Raw genomic sequence first — 22316 nt, forward strand, 5'->3', positions numbered from 1 at the left:
TCAAAAATGTAGTCATGTCTTCACTAATAATGAACAAGAGCAACATCTGTGTGCTCATTTTCTAATACAAATCAAACTCAGTCTTACTTTCTTGAACTGATGACACTATTGAGAGTTCATTTATAAATGTCTGCTTAAAACTAGTAAGTTATATGTCTCTAAACATTCTGGTAAAACACTAGATTTATCATCAACTATACACCATGATTATTAAAACCAGAGCTGCTTTTTAAAAAAGACTGCAAAACACGGTCAACACACAGGTACTGCAGTGAGAGTTATGCTACAATATACGCTACAGAGTTTCCAACTGTTTTCCAAGCATCTGAAGCAGTAATGTGAATTTTTTCAATAAGGCTATAGTTTAATTTTTTCCAGGGAAATATTTTTAATAGGATTACTGACCCCTTTAACACTCTTGGAAAGAAAATGAATCCCATAAGCCATTCTGGCATATAACTATTATAAAAATAAATAGAACAGTCAATCAGTGGAAATGGTAATGTACTTGAGAAACTAAACTTACTAAAGAAATGTACATAAGTATATGTGGGGATAACCACTTTAACAAAGAAAAGATTCCACTTCATATCAGCAAAATAACCAAATACACTAAGACAAATGAAGGGCTAGAAAGAAGGAGAAAACTTTGAAGAAATAGCTTTCATGTCTTCCATCAAACAGAACTAACCACATTGACTTTGATCAATTCTGCTGTCTATCATTCAACTAGTAGGCCCGACCCTAAGTCCTATTTGGTTTCTCAGAAGGTATTTAAATGTTTCAGGGGTAAAAAAGGACACTTACTGATTTAAGGCATATTTTTGCACTCACAACTCTTTGTGCTGTAGGAGGAATTTTTTCAGGTCATTAGTTTATAATGTGAACTGGTGCCTAGGGATATTTTGAAAGGGAAAAAACTAGTGTGCTTGGAGATGCAGTTTATGTGACTTGCGTCATCATTTATTTCAGCTCAATTTGGGGCCTAAAACTGAACTCAGAATGAAGTCACCACATCTGCAACAGTTTCTCTCGGCATGGAATGAGGATACACAGAAATCTGAAAACAGAATAGATTCTTATCCCAAAAACAAAAACAGCATAACTTCCTTAAAATATCCAAGTCCTTGCAAGAAGTTCTTACTCTTTCAGAGTATAAAAATAAAGTCAGGCTTACAAATAACTTCCAAAATAATTTGGATTATCAAAATGCATTAATTCTGCCAGTTTTACCTCTGTTTCCACAGGCTGCCCCAGGCTGCCATGTTTGGGTCTGGAAAACATGGAACTAAATAACTAGGCTCAGAGAAAGCAAGCATCTTCCTAAATCCATGTATACAGACCAAAAGATGATTTGGCCGTTATCAAGATTAATTTGATCCACATATCATGCCAAATAGATCATTCACAGCCCAAGTTAACAAGTATTTCCTAAATTCTCTATTTCCCTAAGTGTAAACAAAATAGATGATGATATTCCCACTACCCGGCACAGAAAGGCTGGAATCACTTTTCTTTCTCTTCATCATAGCCACCCTTCTTTTACATTTGTTAAGGACACACGAACTATGACTTCAAATCATGAAGTCAGGTATCCTGAGACTGTCATGACCTAGATTATGAAACTGCCTGTCTTCGATCTTGGGTACACATTAGGATCACCAGAGGAACTTTTAAAAAGTCCCAATTCCCTGGCCCCATCTGGGCCCTGGTATCAAGATGCTCTAAAAGCTCCTCAGCTGAGTCCAATGTGCACCTGGGTCAACAGTCTCCCAAATGTGGATCGATGACCAGAAGGGACCAGGACTGAGAGCAAGAACGCAATGTCTACCAGAGCCACCTAAGTGAAGGAAGTAGGCAGGGTATACACATGTTGTTAGAGTGTGTAAGAGCCAGAGAGTCACAAACTAGGGAGGTCACAGGGCAAGGGCTCCTGGACTCTAGCTCATATCGCCGTCAGGAAAATAAGAGGTAACTGATCTTCTCGATCAGGAAAATAAAAGCAAATCAAGATTTTTATGTAAAATTTCCAACTTCTAAATTCTGGCTCAATAAAACAACAACAATACTGCATGAGTCAACCAAACACATCACGAAACACACAGCACGGGTTTGGCCTCTGGGGCTTCAGTTATCACTTCGCCTAAAGGGTTGTTTCCATTCTGCAGAAACGTCATCACAACAATGACAACAATAATAATAGTACCTAGCCTGCATTAAGCGTTTCTGTGCTAGCCACTATGCTAAGAGTTTTACATGGGTTATCTTAATTAACCTTCATCAATCTTTACGGCACTATTATCATCCCCCCTTCACTCAGTGACCTCCCCTCAAGCCGGAAAGTGGCAATGCCAGAATCCAAATGTGTGCAGTGTGACTCCACACCCTATACTATGCTAGATTCCTTCAGTGTTTTCAATATGCTTTTTAAAACCTTCCACTCTTTGCACTTGCGTTTTTCCAAAAATAGAAAGAAGGGATTACACTAAATGATTTCTCAGGTCCTTTTTAGTTCTCAAGTTCAATGGCTCTGATTCCATAATACAACTCTTGATTGGATAAAAATGTTGGTATTTACATGCATCAGTTGCAAATGTCCTGATGAGAATTACCTGATCAAAGAGACAGAATGAATGAAACCTCATTCAACAGTCTTTCTGAAAAAAGACAGCAAAGACATAAAACTATAATAAAATTCGTTATCTCTATGGCTATAGAAAGTTTACTTCTTTACCGTTTGAAAGATGAGTGAAAGTGCTCAGAAATTCTTCGTATGTTTGCTCATGACAAGTAACAAACTTATCCAAGACGTCTTCAATTAGCCGATCTTCATCCATCACCTTCAATTCTGGTACCTGGGCAGGCATTCCTATTCACGAAGCCACTTATCTATGAGACAAAGAAAAACATGAGCTACAGAAAGTTGTGTAGTACCACCCTCTCTTGAAAACACTCCAGATGGGTAGGTGGAAAAATTCCAAGGCTCCAAAAGGACAAATCAAGATAGTTAGTAAAGCAATAAACCCTAGTTCAAGAGACCAGAGTTCCATGCCTATCTCAACTGCGGAACTGTTAACTCTCACAATTTTATTTTTGCTTCAGTTTCCTTGTTACCATCTTCTTAATTCACAGGAATATCATGACACAGTTACACAATTAGAAACTCAAAATCTTTCAAGGTGAGATGAACTTCAAAGAATATGTCAAACAACCACTCTTCCAATGACAACAACAACAGTAGCTAAAATTTATTAGTTCCTTTTGAGCACTTATGAGGTACTAGGTGCTGTTCTGAGCACTTTTATGTTAACTTCCTAACAACTCTTAGCTCAGATCACAGAGCCAATAGGCAGAAGTATCAGTTCTAGAAGTGTGACCCTAGAACCCACGCCCTTAAGCACTTTGCTATGTTTCTCTACCCATTGCATGACACACACACACCCCCTTCATACTACTATACTGGCTGGCTTGTCTGTACTTTAACACATCCAGACACTGGAAACTCTGAATGTTCCAAAGAAGCCTTTGGATAGCTCCATTAAAACCTCCTTCTGAAACGGAGCCTAATTCTCTCTCTCTGTGCCCTACCCCAACTGGTCCCAAGTCCCTAGATGGGACTGAATAATTTCAATCCTTTTTATACCTGATATCCTTTCAAATATTTGAACAAGCCTATACTCTCCTTTCTCAATCTCTTCATTTCGTTCACTTAAACAAAATTCTCTTTCAAAACCCAGCTCAGAATTCAGTTTCTCTTTGAAGGCTTTAGCTTTCCATCTCCCATCATCACAGGAAAAGCAAATCATAAATTCTGCGCTCTCTCTATACTGTGTCTACTGTTCCACTTATCACATTGTTTTGGAAATAGTTGTATACATTTCTGTGTCCTCCATTAGACTTGGAGCCCATGAAAACCAAGGTCCACATCTTTTCATAGCTCAGGATGTGGCACAGAGCTGGCAGTCCATAAGTCTTAAACTAAAATTACACATTTGAGCAGGTACTATAGTCAGATATTGCTAGAAGTTGGCAAAAGAGTCAAACCTGCCCCATCACTGTATCTGTACCTTGTATGACATAGCTTTGGGTCCTTTCACCCTTCTGATCAATCGATTTGGAAAAGATTTCACACTGCCTGCATCCCTTTAAAATATGCCATCCAAAAATGACGACCAGACTGCAGGTGTGGTCTGGAGACAGTGAGATTAACTAACTCTCACATTCTCAATGCTGCACTCCTGCTTTATACCTGAAGATCAAGTTCACATGCTAGTAGCCCCTTCACTGTCAGTTCGTTGACTACTTCGCTAACTAAATGCTCATCAGCTAAGACATAATGTCTCAGTCCCTGCAGAGTTTGAACTTTGTTTCTAGCTGTATTTCAGCGTGTTAAATTCCATTCATTCTGTGTGAAATATGGTTCTTACACAGCTTTGAGAAAAATGACTATCTACAGAAAGCAGAAGAATACTGACAGCCTAAGTAGCCAGTATAATTCATGCAGGATAATAAAAAGGAGGGGTTCTCTGATACTGTATAGACATCATGGTTCTTCTGTTTTTCCAAAACAAGACTGAAAATCTGGTGTCTGTTACTAACTTTACTTATTTGGTATTTACCAAACGGCTCAGGAAAAAAAAAACAAAGCTGTACTCATAAGATGATACCCAAACTCACTTAATGGCAAGACCTGAGCTGAATTAACATGAAAGTGTTTATGGCTTTTATTTATTCCATATAAATAGTATAGCTATTCATATACTTCCCTGAAAAAATACTAATGGGCTTGCTTTTGAGGTGTTTTCCCCAATCCCACTGGAGATTTTCTGTAATATGTGGCATTTGCCCTGATTACCTTTCTAAACTCCAAAAACTTCTGAATTCTGAGAGACATCTGACCCCAAGGGTTTTAAATATGAATTGTGAAGCTATAAGCACCTCGGAAGATTGCTATGAGGATGAGATGAATATACACGGGGCCTCAAGAAATGTTAGCCATATGACGATGACGATGGATCAGGCTTAGTACCCTGTCCTTTGTCTACATGAAGACCTGTGCTGACTGTGACCCCTTTGTCTTTGAAGGTACTAATATTACCCAAAGATCAATCAAGAGAATTCATGATGCATTACAACCCTAGATAAAACATGATATTGTAGAAGCCCAAGTGAAAATAAAAAGTGTAGCTATGTGCCAAGCCAAAAGGAAAGAAACCGTTTCAAGCTATTTGTATCTGAAAATTAGATACAGGAAAAAGTACCAGTTACAGTTTATGCAAATGTACCTATAATACTGCCAGGCTTCAGCAATCCATAGTTTAATATATTATGCTTGCAGTTGCTAGATAATAAATAACGATAAATTCAAAGGTTATTATTTCACTATCATTAGGACATGTACTTAATTACAAAAACATCAGTGTCAATCTGCTTTTCCAGAAGTGGACCCCAGCAAGATTCCAACACTGTATTATATCAATCTCTTTCTCAAGCCATCTCAGGTAATCTACTTCTGCAGGCAAATATCAAACAGAAGCAGCCAGGTTGTATTTTATATTGCTGTAAATGCCTTCTCGTGGGTGCTTTAAGAGTGATAATAGAAATTCCTTTAAACTTCCTTTGCAATTCTCAAATTGGCATATTTTGAGTATTTACCCTTAACACATCACGGTTTTACTAAAGGCAAACAATTAATAGGCTGTGCACAGCACAAATTCAAAATCTTTCAAGGCCTTTAATTTTATTCACATGGTTATCAGAATACAGAAGAGGTTATGTTTTTATTGACTTTTAAAGATGTTTGGAAAATCCAGTTTTACAAGCTGTCATTATTTAAAGAGTTTAACAAATACCCACTTTCAAATTTAGAACTTTCCTTATCTATAAAAATACAAATAACCTCATGTTAAAAGTCCCCAGAGACTGACAGAGCAGATAATCATTTACCAGACAGTCAAGTGGTTTATGCAAATCCTCGTGGTTTTCTAGAAGGAAGCAATGCTTTTTTCAGTTACCATTCACATTAGTTTGTGTTTTTACCATGAACTATTTTTCTAAAAGAGAAAAAGGAAGAGAGAAAGAGACACTTGCCTGGATAACAGGATTTTTTGTTTTGGTTTGGTATTTTGTTTTAAGGCTTAAAACTCCACATAAAAGACCCAGAACATATTGTAATGATAACTAAATGTGTAACAACACCCACTGGTAAATCAGAAGTAACACTGTCACAACCACAGCCTCCAGCAGGAACCACTGGAGGATGTATTCCCCTGCTTGGACTACTAAACTTCACAGGAAGACCACAGGCTTCGTTAGGAACACGGTTCTCTTCTTACCAAGTCACTGAGAGCTAGCAAGAAAAGTCACATAACCTTCCTGGAGTCCCGTTTTCTACTATCAAGTAACAAAACTAACGACCATGCAAGCCAGTTAGTGTCACCTGCTCTCTGAAAGGACATGTAACTGGACAAGGTCAGTACTGAACCCAAGTTGGACTGCTCACTGCTGGAAAGACCAATACTTGAGAAACAAATGTTGGTGAAAACGGAAAAGTTGCTTTATTCAGGCCAGCAACCTGGGAAGATGGTGGACTAATGTCCTAAAACCATCTCCAAGTTGCTGGTTAGGAGACAAAGGTTCTAAAGGAGAGTTTCAGGGATGTACAGACCGGGGCAGCGGGCGGCGGGGGGGGGGGGGGGTGGGGGGGGGTGGCGAGGGGGAGTGGTCAACAGGCTGAACAGCAGTCAGCTCCCATAATGATCTCGAAGCTTGTCTAGTCAAGGTCATCCTCACTGTTTTAGATACAGTTAATCTTCTATTCGGTGTTATTCCATTCCTGTGTCTTTGAAGTTAGTTTCTGAAATTCTTAAGCAAGCAAGATTAGGTCTCTCCTAGTCAGCTAGTCATTATCTAAACAGCTCTAAGACATGCCAGGGCCAGCAGGAAAGGAAAAAGCCTGTAAACTTGAAAATCCGCTCTGTTCAGGATGGATCAGCTTATGCCATGGCTCTAATTCCCCACTGTCAACCCTTCATTACATTTCTATGGAATGGGGGCAAAGGTCTGTCTTTTGTAACTTTTTCTAGGAGAGAGCAAATGCAATGGTTGAAACATTTTATTATGTACTTAGAGCCTGTGTGATGGCTTAGGAGTTTCAGTTTTTAATTGGCCCTCCCTGTGTCATCAACTACAGGTTCACTTGGCGCCAGCTGGTTGAACCCACAGGACATTATCTCAGCAGTTTGGGGTCATAAGTCAAGGCACTGGTTTAAGCTAACAATCATGAAAAAAATTATGTTGGGCTTGTTTTTCCTTTGTTTGTACATTCCCTCACTTCCCTAGTTAGAAGCTGTTTGAATCTGCTCTTTGGAACTCGAAGGTCTAGGAGACTAAGCCTTTTTACAAACAAGAGGCAGGCAGAGGACATGGGGTAGAGGGAAGGGGGTGGTCTGTGCGAGGAAGATCCCTGTAAAGGGTCCTGCTCCTTTACAGACATTATTGTAAGATACAGTACGTGGAATTATCACCATTGATGTCACCTATCTTTGATGCTTATCTTCAGATGCCTGATTCATGAGACTTACCTAAATAAAACACACTGTCAGACACGAGAGGGATAAGCCTTAAGAAACAAGTCACCCTGAGCTAGTATCCTCTCAAAATACATAACCTGCTCTCCAACAGCACAGAAAGGCGTATGTCTGCAAAAAGGTGGGTTTTTTTTCAATTGTGAGCTTTACTCCTGATACTTGAAAGTAACAAATAATAACACATTTTTAAAGAGTTGTGCAGGGGCTATCAAAGCCCACTTTCTCAAATTCTCACAGTTCTCCTCAATAAGAAGCTCCTGCTGTGTGGAAGGTAAAATGGGATATTTTATAAAGAATTCACCTAGCCTGAGGAATGAAATCATCAACCCTGGTACTTCGCAAGCTAGGTCTCCTTTTATATTTCAGAAAATGGACCAAATTACCTGTAAGGGTACAGATTTACTGACATGATAGAGGAGACCCGGTATGAACTGACGGCTTCTGCCTTGACTGAACAACAACTAATTTGCATCCTATAATATTTTTTATGTCGTTTAGGTCATATTAAGGAGAATGAAATCCAACGACAGAAACTGCCAGATTCTCAGAGTTGAGAGAAACCTAAAGGTCATCTAGTCCAATCACAGAGAACAAATAAATGAATCTGGAAAAGAAACTATAAGTGAGATTTTTGTCAACTAATGACTCTATTGATGAGCACTACTGTGTGGTTCTCCTCTCATAAACAGTACTGAGAGGCTCTTGATTATGATTTTTAAGGCATATATGAAGTCATCAGGAAATTAAGCAAAAAAGCAACAATCACCCCAGTTGGCTGTATCCATGCATCCACGTACAACTACATTGTGTACTCCTATAACATACAAAAACATCTTGAGGCAAAGCATGCACACACACACACACACACACACACACACACACAAGACACACACACACACATGCGTGCATATACCATTGTTTTAGACATCTACCAATACGAACAAGAAAACAAGGGAAAAGAGGAAGGCATAAATACAAAATACCTTATGAAAAGAAAAGGATCTAAACTCCTTTACAGTTTATCAGAATGAGATAAAAACATACATTCTAGCATCTAAGAATACACAGCATTTCAACTTATAAGCTTCTCCCAACAAGCCTTTCTAATACTTTAAAAAGCATGGAATTTTCCATTATCACCAAAAAAGTTGACAGTATAAGCCTTTAGACTTCCATATAAACTCCCCTAGGTACAAACCTCTGCAGTGAATTTTATGGGAAGCATTTGTGGGAGGCAGGAGGGGCTTGGGCATGAATGTTGATTACAAAGCTTTAGAAGAGAGAAGTTGTGTATCTGTGCAGAGGTCTTAGAAGCAGGCATGTCTTTGTTTTATTTTTTCCTTGATAAAAATCTCACCTTAAGGAAAAGAGAAAGAGAAGACACTCCGTAAAAGTTTACCAAGAATGCTGGAACTCAGACATGTTGATTGTTTTCCTCTTGCAGAAAGCTCTGGAGGATGGGAATCATACTAATCTATAAAATTACATGTTTAAGCAGAAATTTTCCTCTTGAAAAATTTGCTTCCCTTTCCTGATCATCTATCCAAGTTACTGTAATGGGGTTTCTTGAGGCTATCGTTCATTAAGCCTTGTTGTTCATCAGCAGATTGTATAAAATCAATTTTATTTCCCCAAAATATACTCTTCCTCCATGCTATTCAAGTCAAATCCAGAAATGTCTACATTGATTCACTGAGGCAGGTCAACTATTAGACTGTTTTCAATTACACAGTTATTAATTCCATTAAACAAAAAAGCAAACAGTTAAGCATTTAGAACTTGCTCTCCCTGCTCACACCCTACTGTGTTTTTTAAAAAAGCAAATTACCTGTGGACATGGAAGCTGAAGGACATACCCATAAGACAAATTTGAGAAAATCCGTTGTTTTTGAAAACAAAGAGATTACCTTTTCATGACCATTTTTGTTTTTTAATTTGCTTTTTTAAAAAATTTGAGTCATGTGTAATCACAAGTCAACAACCTATCTTCACCCCGTAACAAAACTCCAACAAGTATATTAAGCTGACCTCTTAGACTAGTACATTTTATCAAGAAAAATGTACAAGTATTTCAATCTTATTCAAAACTGATCTCCTAGCCTCAGAAATGTGATCAACTACCTCAGTGAGTTATGGACAAGCACAGTGAGTGTTTCAGTGAACATTTTTTCAAAGCCCCTGATAAAACTGTGAATGCACACAGGCAGCGGAGTTTCTAAGTTAACTTCAGAGCTCTACAATCACACAGAAGATTCAATCATAAAAGATTTATTAGCTCAATTCTAATCCCACCTTCCCATGGGATGCACTGTCCCATTACTGCTCATTTTATCTGTATTGCATAACTGCTGTGGCACAAAGGCATCCACTCATAATTAAAGTCATCCCTTTGTCTCCAGCTTCTGAGCCTGCCAGCCATGTGCACAGTGCACAGCACTTTCACAAAACCAGAAAGCCTGCTTTAAAGCAACACTTGCACAGCTAGTTAGGAGCAGGTGTAGATCAACCAAACTAAATCAACTCTGCTTTTAGGAATTCATTTCTAAGTGTTTTGAAATGCCAGATCTTGCAAATAAAGTCGACCTTTTCATTTGACATTCTCTTAAAAGAAATAAGACTTTAAAGCTGTATTTCTCAGCTATTTTTGATTCTAAATTCCTATGACCATGGAATAATAAATGGGCCTTAAGAAGTAATACACTTCTTCCCTAGCTTCCAATTTCTCTCAGCATCTTATCTGCAATTTTGATTCGATGTACACAACATAAACACAAACCTACATAAAAACAATTTCTTTTTGCCAACATGGTTTCTATACTCAACGGCAGAAATTAAGGAACACAAATTGCCTCCTTCTCTAAGAATAAAAAATTTAAGTGCATTTTCTTTCAATGTTATAAAACACCTCTGAAATTTTACTCCATTTTACTGTGCAGCTAAGTGACCACCTTACATCAGAGAACATTCTGGTCAAGCAGCAGTATTTAAGTCATCACTCTAAATAAAAAATGACAAGTCACTTGTCATGTTCTTCTCTTGACAACCCATCATACTAACTGTAGATCGCTTCCTTTTCTATGTTTCCTTTTCCTTCCTCTTTTCTCCTCTTCACGAGTTTCAGTTGTGGCTTCTATCGTGGGAGTCATTCAAAAAGCCAAACATCTCCCTTTCCCATGCTATTTATATTATTTCCTGAAAAATCAGCCACTTGTTAAAAAAGTAAAAATTGTCTATGCCTATTTGAATGTTATGAAAATCAGCCCACAGACTTTATTTCAAACACTTGCTAACCCATTGAGCAACAAGGTCATTTAGGTTGTTTCTCTATTTATAAAATGGGGATAGAAATGCTTGAGAAGTCACTGCATTTCTTGAGAAACACTGTCATGAGTTCACAAAACTGTGCTCCTCGCCTGCCGACCTCATCCCACCATGTACACACACCCCTGCAGCTGTGCTACCCTTTCAAGTTATTTCACTTTACTGGCCTTAAGCAGTTTGAATGTAGGTACAAAGGGACTGGACTTGAAGTTGTCTTCCATCACTGACTTTTTGTTTTTCTCCAATTATGCTTCCTTTTTATTCAATTACTATGTCAGTATATCCCATTATCTCCTCTGTGGGCTAAAAATTATTTTACTCTGTAATGAGACTGACTTGTATCCTTTAATTGTCCACTGTCTTTGGATTTAAGGCACAAGAAATCCATATATTTCAGTAGGAATTTGACTCTGCCCCTATAATTGTGATTTCTTAGTGAACTTTTAAGAACTTTCAAGAAAGGGTGAACACAGGAAGAATGTAAAATGTGTTTATCCACAATCAAAAGTTGCTTCATCCTACTACCATGCATGTTCCTCAAGGGCAAGACCTGTGTCTTTTATTTTTTTTTTTTCCTAATTCTCCACGTAACTCTGTACATAGTGGATGCTCAGTAAACACTGCTCATGATTTCACATCTGGTTTCTATGCTGAGGACTCTGGTAGACTGGGGACTTGGAAGGAGATCACTGCAAGCCTAATGCTCTCCTAACGTGTGGCAAGGGCTCAGGGTTTAAAAACCCATTTCCAAATATGTTGCTAATTTCCAGTCTCTCGAGGAGACAACTAACCCATTCAGCGAAAAATTACCTGTTTCCTGGTGTTAGTAGAACACAAAGGCTAAAACACCTACTAAAACCTACCCCTGGTTTCTACGCTGCATTTCTTACTTTATATTTACTGTGGAGATATCCAATATGTCAATTTTATGAGAGCTGTCACTGATGCTGGAATTTCAAGTGCCATAAGCATTACACAACACCATAAATAGGTTAGGGAAATAACCCAATACTCTTTTGCAGACAAAGAAAAAAAATCATCATGGAAGTAATAAAAGAGACGATGACACTTTCTTAAAGAATGGACCAACGTTCCAAATGACGAGAACCAGCCAAACAACTGAGCTATTTGTCAGTTTTTTAAAGGTCAACCCTGAAAATATATCCTAAAATTATGCAAAAAATGAAAATCTTCACTTACACAAATATGTTTAAGGCATCATCATCATTAGGCAAGATCTATTGAGTACACTCTGTATAACAGACATTGTATATCCATTAATCCTCCCAGTAAGGCGGGTATCATCCCTGATTTGGGGATAAGGAAACTGAAGGTCAAAAAGGCCATTCAACTAGTAAGTGGCAGAACTGGGACCCAAATCCAAATCTGTCTACCTCTGATCACTGCGTTCTATCATCTAAGCCACACAAAACCTGATTAAAAGACCAACAATACTGAATAGTCAGATACATTATATTTACTTAATGGAATTTTAGGAAACTATTAAAAATTTTGGAAATAAAATATACATTTCATACTATATATGAAATAATGTTACATTAAAAAGATAAAACAAAATTTAAATAGATTTTTATCATAACTAAGTAAAAATGTGTATACCTTTGGATAAAAATTAGAACAGAGCACAAAGAAATGAAAAGTTTTATCGTTGGGAAAAGGGCTTAATAAGTGGTATATATTTTTCTTGATATTAACTGTTTTTAATGAATTGTTTTAAAATTAAATCAGCTACAGTAATCAAGACAGTGTGTTATTGGTGAAAGAATATACAAATAGACCAATGGAAAAAAATAGAGAGCCCAGAAATAGACCCACCTAAGTATAGCTAACTGATCTTTGACCAAGGAGCAAAGGCAATACAATGGAGCAAAGACAGTCTTTTCAATAAAGGGTTCTGGAACAACTGGACATCCACATGGAAAAACAGAAATCTAGACACAGACTTCACACCCTTCACAAGAATTAACTCAAAGTGGATCACGGACCCAAGTGTAAACCACAAAAATTATAAAACTCCTAGAAGATAACATAGAAGAAAACCTAGATGACCTTGGGATGTCAATGACTTTTTAGATACAACACTAAAGGCAAGATCCATAAAGAAAATAATTAATCTGAACTTCATTAAAATTAAAAACTTACGCTCTCCAAAAGAGATTGACAAGAGAATGAAAAGAAAAGCCACAGGATGGGAGAGAATACTTGTAAAAGACACATCTGGTAAAGAACTGTTTCCCAAAATACACATAGAACTCTTGAAATGCAATAATAAGACAACTTGATTAAAAAATGGACCAAACACCTTAGTAGACACCTCACTAAAGAAGACATAGGACTTCCTAGGTGGCGCAGTGCTCAAGAATCCGCCTGCCAATGCAGGGGACACAGGTTCGAGCCCTGCTCTGGGAAGATTCCACATGCCATGGAGCAACTAAGCCTGTGCGCCACAACTATTGAGCCTGTGCTCTAGAGCCCGTGAGCCACAACTACTGAGCCCATGTGCCGCAACTATTGAAGCCCATGCGCCGAGGGCCTGTGCTCCACAACAAGAGAAGCCACTACAATGAGGAGCCTGCACACCACAATGAAGAGTAGCCCCACTTGCAGCAACTAGAGAAAGCCCGTGTGCAGCAATAAAGACCCAACGCAGCCAATAATAAAATAAATAAATAAATAAATTTATAAAAAAAAAAAGACATAGAGATGACAAATAAGCAAATGAAAAGCTGCTCCACATCATATGTCATCAGGGAAATGCAAATTAAAATGAGATACTACTACACACCTATTAGAACAGCCAAAATCCAGAACACTGACAACACCAATTGTTGGTGAGGATGTAGAGCAACGTGAACGCTCATTCATTGCTGGTGGGTATGCAAAATCATACGGCCACTATGTAAGACGGTTTGGAGGTTTCCTATGAAACTAAACATGCTCTTACCATATGAATTATCAATAATGCTCCTTGGTGTTTACCCAAAGGAGTTGAAAAATTACGTCCACACAAAAACCTGCACGTGGATGTTCATAGCAGCTTTATTCACAATTGCTAAAACCTGAAAGCAACCAAGATGTCCTTCAGTGGGGAAATACGATAGATAAGCTCTGGAATATCCAGACAATGGAATATTACTCAGAGCTAAAAAAAAAATGAGCTATCAAGCTATAAAAAGACCTAGAGGAAACTTAAATGTATATTACCCAGTGAAAGAAGCCAGTGTGAAACCTGTATGACATTCTGGAGTATGCAGAACTACAGGTACAGTAAAAAGACCACTGGTCGCCATGGGCTGCGGGCAGGGAGCAACAAACAGGTGGAGCACAGAGAATCCTCAGGGCAGTGAAATTACTCTGCGTGATGCTGTAATAGTAGATGCATGCCATCACACCTTTGTCCACATCCGCTGAATGTACAACACAGAGAGTGAATGTTAATGTAAACCCGGCACTTTGGGCGATAACAATGCGTCCCTGCAGGTAACAAATGTTCCCCTGGTGGGAGATCCTGATGACGGAGGAGGCTATGAGTGAGTGGGGGTGCAGGTGTATTGGAAAGCTCTGTACCTTCCACCCAGTTTTACTGGGAATCTAAAACTGCTCTAAAAAATAAAGTCTATCTTAAAAAATGAAGTCAGTTTTTACAACCGTTCTCAACCCTTTGCTTTATTCTTCGATTATGAAACTTCGGAGTGGGAATGGGGGAGCCTACTATCATAGTTTTTAAGACCACTGTGTGAATATTTTCCTTGGCTGAGCACTTTAAAGACATTATCTCATTTAGTCTTTCGGCAACAATCTTTTGACGGAAATATTTCTACCCCCATTTCAGAGATGGGGAAACGGAGGCTTATGGATTAAGATGACTCCACCTGGAAGATGGCAAAGCTCGCAGAGGTCAGCTTGACCCTAAAGCCCATTTTCTTAATCATTCCACTGTACAATATTACACAGCAGTTCCCTGATACAAAGTTGGTGGCAAGCCTCCCATAATCAGAACTCCCTCTGAGCCTTGCATTAAAGAAAATGAGACCATTGAGGAGCAACTCACAGTCAAAATAACTGACATTGGTATTAGTAGTCTCTGCTTTAGGAAGAATAATTTCCCATTTGAATCATGATAGTATTTATTTAAATCATATTAATTATATTCATTTTTCTAAAATGTTTTTAATAAATCAGGTTTTTACCATTTTTTTTTTTTTTTTGGTCTTTACAGATAATAGTAGACTATGTTTCCATTGTTCATCAGTAAGGAAACAGTTAAATCTTGAGGGTACACCCTGGTGGATATCTCCCTCAACCATCTAAAGGAAAAAAAAAAAGGTCACAGTCAGTTACTCCCGTTAGATGAGTGCTCACGGGAACGTCTGTAGGCAAGCATACACACACTCTTTACCGTCATCCTCCTGCAGGCCACGGTCAGAGTGAGCAGTCGGTGAATCTTCCCCAAGTGCCGACATTTAATGCCTGGTTTAACGGCAAAGACTCAGAGAGGGGTGAGCAGCCCCCCTGGCCTTCAGGTAGGTCCAATAACTTCCTTTCTACCAGAGCTAAAAGACGGGAGCCTACGTTTGTCAGCTTCAAGGGAAAGGGGCCCCCCTTCAACAGTATGTTAATTCCAGTTGGACTGGGTGTCCAGATGGGGAAGGGATGATGTTGAGTTTGGAAAGAGAGGGGCTTTCTGGTCTCGGGCTGCTGCAAGGATTTTATTCCTGTGGCATCAGAGTTGAAATTTTAATCTTAGTGCATAAACGTTTCTCTGGCATAAGTGTCAGAAGGAAGACCTCATCCTGGTTTTACTGCCAGCAAAAAAATCAAGCAGTGTATGCCTCAAACCTGATTAACCGTGCAAGACAGTGTTATTTCGTACACTAAAAGACTGCAGTTACGTGAGGTTACCTGCTATTTTGGAGCAATCAGGAAAACCTGGGCAACACTGATCAGCAAGATTTAATGCTTCCAAGTACAGCAGCTTTCTTTGGAAGGAAAAAAAAGAGTCAGTTCAGACACAGGAATCTACAAACACAGACCTTAGACCATTAGTCCTTTTTTGATTCTCAACTATGCCCTCGCTTCACAATGAATAAATGAAAATCTCCCTGCTGAGGAATGTTAGCATGGGGTTGGGAAATTTGTACAAATTTATTGGTCCTATATTTCTGTCCTTTAAAAAGAAGCTTTAATGTGTTGACTTTGAAACTTCCTTCAGTCAAAGAACAGTGTCTTTTTTTTTTTTTCCAAAATCTGCCTGTTTTTATCTGGCCTATTTAAAGGAAACCACTTCAGCAGATTATTTTAGTTCTAGTATCACCTTTTAAAAACTCATTTAAAAACCAAGATGAATAGTCACGTTAAAACCGTGGAAGATATACCATAGTCTATTCCTGCGAAGACATATTTAAGTTAGTAAAGCAAAATTGCAAAAACTGAACAAACAGCAAAATAATGTGAAAACACTTTCAATGTTCCTCTTCATTCTTTAAATACATAAATCATCTGGCCATGGTTTAAAATGGGTAATCTAAAAATTAAACACACAGATACTTGAACTGTGTTACAGGAAGAGGTAATTCATCTTAACAGTGCAACTTTACCACTATTTTTAGGGCCGTGAAATTATGAGGTGAGCCAGTAACAGGGCACCACAGGAAGAACACGTCAGAAATCTTTGGGGACCCAAAATAAGCTACAAAAAGGGGTAGTACTCTTTACGTCTTGCCCAAGAAAACGTTTCTGTTTAATATACAATAACTGTGTTTTCACTTATGAGAAGTCAAAACCCCTTTGAACTTTAAAATGAAGCCCATAGGCTACAATGCAAACTTTTTTTTTTTAACTTGCCGTTTAAAAGCAAGTGTTCTTGGTGTATGGTCACCCCTTGGGATCTGGGATCCATTACCTCTGCAGAGCTTGCTTTCTAGCCCAACAATGGTCTTCACAGGTGTTTACAACAAACAGGCTTTGGCGCTCCCTCAGCCCAAAAATGAGCAACTCTCTGAAAAACACACATCAGGCTGCGTGTAATCATATATGGTTTTCCTTTACTAAACTGAGTACCAACAGTATTTCCTTGCAGTTCCTATGGAGAGCATTTTCTTAGTTGCACAGATGCCTTCTCTCATGTACAACTGGATAGGCCACAAGTAACTAAAACACTTGCCCACTTATCTCATAAGCAAGGAAAGTTGCTGAACCTACAAACCACCATGGTCTGAGGACGAAAGAGGCTTGCTTTCACAATGTTAGTAACAATCCTTCTCATTTGCCACTTCCTCACTTGGTTTAAAAACCCAGAAGATGATTATAAAAATATCACGCCTTGAGGAGTCTCCTAAGTAAGTTAAAAATAATAAGTAGAAGAGGAAATTAGCAATTAATTACACCTAATCTTCAAAGCAAACAGCCCCACCAAGATTTCATTAGACTGAACATAGATACCAAATGGTCCAAGGAACCTTTGCAGGGGGAATAAGAGTAAATTACAGCATCAACTAACGTTTACCCAATACTTATTACGTGCCAGCACATATGATCACATATGTGCTATGTGATTTACATGTATCACCCCATTTATTCTCAAAAACAACTCAATGAACAGGTACTAATACCATCCCCATTTTGCAGACAAGAAAGAGAGAAAATAACTTGCCCAAGATGGTGACACAGCAAATAAGTTTTAGAGCCCAAATCTGGACTTAGACAATCCAGCTTCAGAGTCTGCATATTTAATGAGGGGTTAGAGAAAGGGCAACAAGAATAAATATTTCCTGTTATTTAAATTGAACTCACCACCAACACCTCTGCTGTACATGCCTACCCAATTCTCACTAGTTTAAAAAATTATCAGTCTACACACACAAACCAGATTCCCGGATCCTAAAGCCCTTCTAATCATCTCCAACACTATAAACATCACCTGCCATGACTGGCAGGTAACTGTGCATTAACAACCTTACTTTTTGTAAGTTCAAGCATGATCATCACAGCTATGACCTACAGTGCACAAAGCCCTGTTCTAAGTGCTTTGTGTGTATTAACTTACTAATCACAATTGCATCAACTTGTGAGGTAGGTAAAATTATTATTTCATTTTACAGATGAGGAAACTGAGACACAGAGAGGTTAAATTACTTGTCCAAGGTCACACAGTAAGTGACAGAGCCAGGATTTGAATCCAGCCAGTCAGCCTCAGAATCCACACTCTTAGCCACTGTTTTATGCTGGTTTTGAAGCTTATTAATTTATTCTTAAAACTCAAGGAGTCTGTGCTATTTTGTTTCCTTTCATCTTTAGTGCCTAGGACTTCACTCTGAAAACTGGGAGTGTGTTTCACATTAAGGTTCCTGACATCTTTCCAAGGTGGGTAATAATTTTTTAAAAAATTAAAATTTATCAGGCTTTATCTAGTAAATACCTTTTCTTAAAAGATCATACAAATATTATATTCTGAATAATTCTGGTACCTCTTTGCTTAATGCCGGATTACAACAAATTACTAAAGAGTTACTTCAAGGTTCTGGGACTGAAAGAGAGATCTGAAATAACAGCCACTAACTCTATTTTCTTATCCAAAAAGAGGGAGAGGAGGGTGAGAGGGCAAAGGAGAGGTGTTTAGGAAACTTCTCTGCTTCCCTAAAAGAAGACCGGAACAAGAGCCCCTGAGAAAACAATATTTGGCCTTTGGTGTGGCACCCGCTGAAGTCTAATTCCTGTATCTCCGTGACTAAATACAGGAGTCGTAAACGTCGTTATCAGGTAAATTCTCCCCTGCACTCCACGTACTCAGAGACAACGCTCTCGGTTCTGCAAAACAGTCACAGTTTTGTATTCTCAGTGCCCCCGTCAAACCACCGCCCCAGCAACCTAAGGATGCCCGGGGGTGCAATTTTGAGTCAAACTCCGAAGTGTCCAGGCAGCCCGTGAGGACACCTCGGCCGGGCGTCCCTTTGGGCTGCGGTTTCCAGGCAACCCCGCTCGGGCCAGAAGCAGCCGTGCTTCCTACCGGGTCCCCTGTTTAGTAAGAGTCCCCAGGAGAGGCTCCAACAACACCCGGGCGCGGGCAGCCTGACGCCCTTCCCGGTGCCGCAGCTTTCCCGTAACCCGGATGTTGGGTCTGCGTCAGCCGTTCTCACCTCCCATTCCCTAGTTTTCCGTCTTGGCTCCCCTCTAGTCACTTGGCATTTTGGGCGTCTTTATTCAGAGAGACTCCTCTCCTAGAGCAACAGAGACAAACTATCGTAGCCACACAACCCATAAAAAACGGACTCCTGGGAAATGTAGTTCTTTCTGCTGACAAGCAGTGACTTTTCAAGGGAAAAGGACTACAATTCCCAGAAATCTAAGGGACGCTAGTCCGTGTCTGAAACAGGTCCCAGCTGCTTGAGTGGTATTAAGCAGCAAGGTTCTGCGTGTTTTTGCTTACCTAGATATCTGAGTTTTTGCTGTTCTGTGAATTCAGTCCGCTACAAGCCTGTGGAACAACTCTTATTTTTAACATGCTTTTTACATGTGAGGGGATCTAAACACAGTGATTTTATATGAAGAGATGTAGTAAAAGCAAAAAATTGTTTGTAACTCTTTCAGATAAAAGATCCATCCGCGATCAGAAAATGTCACTACAGGTGGTAACAGTCGGTAATAACATAGCCTTAATTCAACCAGGCTTCTCATTAATGAATTTTGATGGGCAAGTTTTCTTCTTTGGCCAAAAAGGTTGGCCCAAAAGGTCCTGCCCCACTGGAGTTTTCCACTTTGATGTAAAGCATAACCATCTCAAACTCAAGCCTGCAGTTTTCTCTAAGGATTCCTGCTACCTTCCCCCTCTTCGCTACCCAGCCACTTGCACATTCAAAGGCAGCTTAGAGTCCGAAAAGCAGCAGTACATCATTCATGGAGGGAAAACACCAAACAATGAGCTTTCAGATAAGATTTACGTCATGTCGGTTGTTTGCAAGAACAACAAAAAGGTTACTTTTCGCTGCACAGAGAAAGACTTGGTAGGAGATGTTCCTGAAGGCAGGTATGGTCATTCCATTGATGTGGTGTACAGTCGAGGGAAAACCATGGGCGTTCTCTTTGGAGGACGATCATATATACCTTCCACCCAAAGAACCACAGAAAAATGGAACAGTGTAGCTGACTGCCTGCCCCATGTTTTCTTGGTGGATTTTGAATTTGGGTGCTGTACATCATACGTTCTTCCAGAACTTCAGGATGGGCTATCTTTTCATGTCTCCATTGCCAGAAATGATACTGTTTATATTTTAGGAGGCCATTCACTTGCCAATAACATTCGCCCTGGCAATCTATACAGAATAAGGGTTGATCTCCCCCTGGGTAGCCCAGCTGTGAATTGCACAGTCTTGCCAGGAGGAATCTCTGTCTCCAGTGCAATTCTGACTCAAATAAGCAATGATGAATTTGTTATTGTTGGCGGCTATCAGCTTGAAAATCAGAAAAGAATGGTGTGCAACATCATCTCTTTTGAGGACAGCAAAATAGACATTCGTGAGATGGAAACCCCAGATTGGACCCCAGATATTAAGCACAGCAAGATATGGTTTGGAAGCAACATGGGAAATGGAAGTGTTTTCCTCGGCATACCAGGAGACAATAAACAGGTTGTTTCGGACACATTCTACTTCTATATGTTGAAATATGCTGAAGACGATGTGAATGAAGACCAGAGAACACTCACAAACAGTCAGACATCAACAGAAGACCCAGGGGACTCCACTCCCTTTGAAGACTCAGAAGAGTTTTGTTTCAGTGCAGAAGCAAATAGTTTTGATGGTGATGATGGATTTGATACCTATAATGAAGATGATGAGGAAGATGAATCTGAGACGGGCTACTGGATTACATGCTGCCCTACTTGTGATGTGGATATCAACACTTGGGTACCATTTTATTCAACTGAGCTCAATAAACCTGCCATGATCTACTGCTCTCATGGAGATGGGCACTGGGTCCATGCCCAGTGCATGGATCTGGCAGAACGCACGCTCATCCATCTGTCAGAAGGAAGCAACAAATATTACTGCAATGAGCATGTGGAGATAGCAAGAGCACTGCAAACCCCCAAAAGAGCTCTGCCCTTAAAAAAGCCTCCACTGAAATCCCTCCACAAAAAGGGTTCTGGGAAAATTATTACTCCTGCCAAGAAATCCTTTCTTAGAAGGTTGTTTGATTAGTTCCTCAAAAGCCTTTAAGACTCAAGTGCATCAAATTTTTTAAACCTATTTTAAAGAATCAGAACAATAACATTTATATTCCTATTTTTGTTTATTGAAAATGTTGAATGCTTTCTTTTAGTTATATGAGTGAAGTGCCAGGGGAAAATGCTTACAATACAATATTAAGTACAGTCATTGTATTTAGACCTATACAGGACCTGTAACCTATATTGTGAAAATATTCTACTCAAAGTTATCTTCAATGAGAATTTAAGATCTGAATTTTGTATTCAAGGAAGCTTAAACACAGAAGCAGTAAAAATAATCGAGGTATGCTTATATCCCTTATAGGACTTTTGATAACAAATAATCCATAGAGCAGTTAAAACAAATTTAACCAGTAAAAAACTAACACTCGAAGGAATTAAATGAATTATTTTGTGGACTGTAACAATTTGGTGGTTTACCAAAAAATCAAACTGAATCACTTGTATCCCACACAAATATTCTTTGTACACCTCTAAGATGGTCACTTGACTATGCCCGTGTACAGAAAAAGCTATGAGGAGATAGGTAGGTAGGTAGGTATGTAGGCAGATAGATAGACAGGGAGAAAGAGATAATCTCCATTGACATGAAGAAAAAAAAAAATCTACAAGTTTGTTACATTGTATCAAACTATCCACATGCACTTTCTTCAAAGGATTCCCCGCCCCCCCACCCCATCATAAGGTCCACAGATGATGAACGGAAGCTAGTCGCTTGAACCAGTTCTTTGAGAGATTTAATGAAAACTGCAGTCCACTGCTACTTAGCTCTCTGAAACAAGGAGATGAGTGAGAGTACACTAAAAAAGAACTACCAAATGAATCTCATGGAGAAATTATTTCCCCAAGTAATATAAATTACTTACCCAAATAATAAAAGTTTAGAGAATTTGCTAAAAATAACAGGTAGATGATTTTAAATTAGGAAAAAGAAATGTGTGTGTGTTTATTAGTCTAGCTAATATGTGGAGTTTGCAGCCAGTGAAAGTTATAAAATCAGTGAACTTGCTAAGGTTCAATTAGGTACTTGCTAGAATTGAAATTAAAAGGACTGTTAATTTTGAGGCTTCACAATATCAATTGATAATTAGATGACCTTAGATACAAATGTCCTCCCTCCTGGAGTATTTTTCTAGAAAAGCATTTCACTTTAGCGTAAG

At 39.0% G+C, this 22316-nt stretch overlaps 2 protein-coding genes across 4 annotated transcripts in view; one reads left to right on the forward strand and one right to left on the reverse strand.

Annotated features, from left to right (window-relative positions):
* IFTAP (intraflagellar transport associated protein) overlaps positions 1–19166 on the reverse strand; it is a 60788-nt gene extending 41622 nt beyond the window's left edge. Inside the window, exons 1-3 of one of the 3 annotated variants that reach the window (XM_057695387.1) lie at positions 19067–19165; positions 15834–15910; positions 2735–2889 (exon numbers count right to left, since the gene is read on the reverse strand). In XM_057695387.1, coding sequence (XP_057551370.1) covers positions 2735–2867 — 133 coding nt within the window. In that variant the 5' untranslated portion in view covers positions 2868–2889; positions 15834–15910; positions 19067–19165. Of the gene's footprint in view, positions 1–2734; positions 2890–15833; positions 15911–16833; positions 16852–19066 lie in introns of those variants that run through there. The other 2 variants (XM_057695388.1, XM_057695385.1) reach the window with 2 other exon arrangements.
* Positions 15335–21702, forward strand: RAG2 (recombination activating 2). The gene is made up of 2 exons (XM_057695384.1): positions 15335–15454; positions 19518–21702. The coding sequence occupies exon 2, from the start codon at positions 19544–19546 to the stop codon at positions 21125–21127; it is 1584 nt and encodes a 527-aa protein (XP_057551367.1). The 5' UTR covers positions 15335–15454; positions 19518–19543; the 3' UTR covers positions 21128–21702.
* The last annotated feature ends 614 nt before the right edge of the window (positions 21703–22316 follow it).

Source organism: Hippopotamus amphibius, chromosome 9, assembly GCF_030028045.1.
Source record: "Hippopotamus amphibius kiboko isolate mHipAmp2 chromosome 9, mHipAmp2.hap2, whole genome shotgun sequence".
NCBI classification, from domain to species: Eukaryota; Metazoa; Chordata; class Mammalia; order Artiodactyla; family Hippopotamidae; genus Hippopotamus; species Hippopotamus amphibius.